General features: G+C 39.2%; 1 protein-coding gene across 1 annotated transcript in view; it reads left to right on the top strand.

The window, feature by feature from the left end:
- Positions 1-2,865, top strand: part of LOC119591328 (mucin-12-like) — a gene marked incomplete in the record, with an annotated part of 28,957 nt that overhangs the window by 10,791 nt on the left and 15,301 nt on the right. The window contains 6 exon segments of the mRNA XM_037940058.1: positions 1-427; positions 940-1,075; positions 1,462-1,604; positions 1,882-2,028; positions 2,210-2,410; positions 2,556-2,763. Coding sequence (XP_037795986.1) covers positions 215-427; positions 940-1,075; positions 1,462-1,604; positions 1,882-2,028; positions 2,210-2,410; positions 2,556-2,763 — 1,048 coding nt within the window.

Here is a 2,865-nt window from a genome sequence, read left to right as displayed (position 1 = left end):
GTGAGGATGAAAGGATTACCTAAACTCTGGTGAACGTGTAATTTCCCCAGAGTGGTTATGAGCCAGAAAGAAGATGTGATTTCCTGGTGATTTCCTACTTTTCCTCCTTACTGTATTTGTGCTTGAGACAGTGACGTGAAATAGGTGCTATGCCATCTGACTTGAGAGAATCATAGAAGGCTGAAGATGCTATCAAAAGTGAGTGACGTGGTGGATGCCAGATCAAGAGGAGGATAAAAACAGTGGAAGCAAGTTCCTTAAGGTTGTCAAGATGCCTTCCTTGCTAGCTTGTTTTGTGTGCGGTGGGAAGGGGGAGAGTGACGATGTGCGGGTGCTTGATTACCGTCATTCTGCTCTCAATGATGTGCCTGCAGATGTGTTTGCTTCAGAACGCACGTTGGAGGAGCTGCTCTTGGATTCAAATCAGGTAGGTCCTTAAGTTGCCCTCTGTGTGTGTCTCTGACAACCGAAGTGCAGTGATGTTATTTCAAGTTTTAAAGTTTTCTAATTGAGAAACTGGTTTTGGGAGTTAGTAATATGCATGCATGGAAGACTCATTCAGGCCCCAAATAAGAACCTCAGTGCTAGAGCAGTACTTGCATTGCTTTTGATTAGTTTTGGTAACATTGCCTCATTGCAGTTGGAATGGGTTGATAGGTATTGCAGTGTTTGCCATTGAGCAGCCTCATTGGTTTAGCAATTAGTGATTTTCATTTTTCTGAGGTCATATTAGTCATAAGAAAGGTATAGAAGTAGGGCAGATGTAAGAGAACCTTTTGTAATTAATTTTTAATATGTGCACAATAAAGTTTAGAAAATTTAATGAAGTTTTGAAAAATAACAGTTTTATGAATGGAGAAAAAAAGAGGGGGAAATATTAAGTAGACAGATGCTCTTAACCATTTTTCCATTTCATAATGTGTGCTCCTATCTTTCCAGCTGACTGAGTTACCTCGTCAACTGTTCTACTGCCATGGCTTGAGGGAGCTTGGGCTAAGTGACAACGAGTTGACATCCCTTCCACCAGCTGTGGCATCCCTCATCAATTTAACTTCCATAGACCTCAGCAAAAATGGTAAGTGCAATGTAGTAGTTCTGTGTCAGTCCTCACAGTTTTCCCCTTGTGAAAGAGTATTGGCATTAGAATAGATGTGTGTATTGAGTTAACCAGTAAAACAATTTGCTTGTAAAATAATTATTTTTACTTTTCTAAAGCACTAGACAGTGCTTCTTGTAGTTGTTCATTGCATTAAATCCTGCATATTTCTTGTCAAAATAAATGTCTGCCAATGTGGACATTTGCTTGAAGATCAGTAAAGAGTGTCAGCATTTTAAAGGTTAATTCTTACATATGTTAGTATCAGTTTGGTTAAGGAAGTTTGGTACTTTTGTCACTTGCCTTAGTTTGATACATATCACATACTGTTAACAACCTAACTGCTGCTTCTTTTCCTTACACAGCCATATCAGATATCCCAGACAATATTAAAGGCTGCAAGCAACTTGCTGTGGTGGATGCCAGTATCAATCCTCTGTGTCGTCTACCTGAGGGTTTCACACAGCTGCTTTCTCTGCAAGAACTTTATCTAAATGACACTTTCTTGGTAGGTAGACTCACTGCTCTGAGACTGCTTTGACCTTGACCTGCTCAGCTGGTTATTTTAGCTTGCGTCCATGAGTTACTATTTTTCGATGATGTTAATGAGGGAGTGCATTGATTCTCAATAATGGGGGCTGTATCTTAGAGTTGAACATTATTTTGCCCCATCAGTTGTGAACTAAGAGCTGAAAGTAAATGAAGAGGTTTAAAAACTTATATTATTGCATTATTTGGCATCTTTCTTTTTTCAGAACTAAATTTAAACATTATGCATTTTCCAGGAATACCTTCCTGCTAACTTTGGCCGATTGTCCAAGTTGAAGATTTTGGAGTTAAGGGAAAACCAGCTGAATACGTTGCCGAAATCCATCGCACGTCTCACTAACTTGCAGCGCTTGGACATTGGGCAGAATGACTTCTCTGAATTGGTGAGCTTTTACACTGTTTTCTTGACTTATTATTTTGCTTTAGGTCTTTTAGAAACATTTACCATTCATTGTATGGTGAATGATATTCAAGAATTCAGATTGTAAACCTTTGCCGACTATTATGTTATATTATTTTGGTGTATGATTTGAAACTAACAAATGTTTCTGTCTTTGTTTTCAGCCAGAGGTGATTGGAAGTCTTGGCAACTTGACTGAGCTCTTGTTTGACAATAACAAAGTGAAGTCACTTCCACCCATGATGGGCAAATTGAAGAAACTGCTCCATGTTGATGCATCAAAGAATAAAATTGACTGGGTCTCTGGAGAACTGGAAAACTGTGTAGTGCTCACAGATCTGCATCTCTCATCCAATAATCTTAAGGTAAACATCAGGAGCATTTAATAGTGCAGTTGCCTTTTCAATCTTCATTTTTTCCAGCTTCCATGATATTCAACATAGTTCTGCCTTATGGAATTTTCTACAATTATGCACTGATTGAAACTAATAAGTATATTCTCCCCTCCAGGAACTGCCTGAGAGTCTGGGAAGTTGCAGTCAGTTGCAACTTTTGCGTCTGGATGACAATGCACTGACTCACCTTCCTGAGTCGCTTGGTGGTCTGGCAGCCCTTGAGGAACTGGTTGTGACCCAGAATGACCTGGAGACTTTGCCAGCCTCAATTGGGCTACTTCGTGCTCTGCATACTCTCCATGTGGATGATAATCTCATTACAGGTATGGAAAATATTTGTTTGTCTCAGGTATGTGAGCAGTCATATTTTGAGAAACTATAAGAAATGTTTTTATGTTTTAGGATTTGATGTACAGTTTTATAAG

This window comes from Penaeus monodon, chromosome 28 (assembly GCF_015228065.2).
Source record: "Penaeus monodon isolate SGIC_2016 chromosome 28, NSTDA_Pmon_1, whole genome shotgun sequence".
Lineage (NCBI taxonomy): Eukaryota > Metazoa > Arthropoda > Malacostraca > Decapoda > Penaeidae > Penaeus > Penaeus monodon.
Note: the sequence above shows the minus strand (reverse complement) of the source record. Positions and strands in the feature narration are given on the sequence as shown.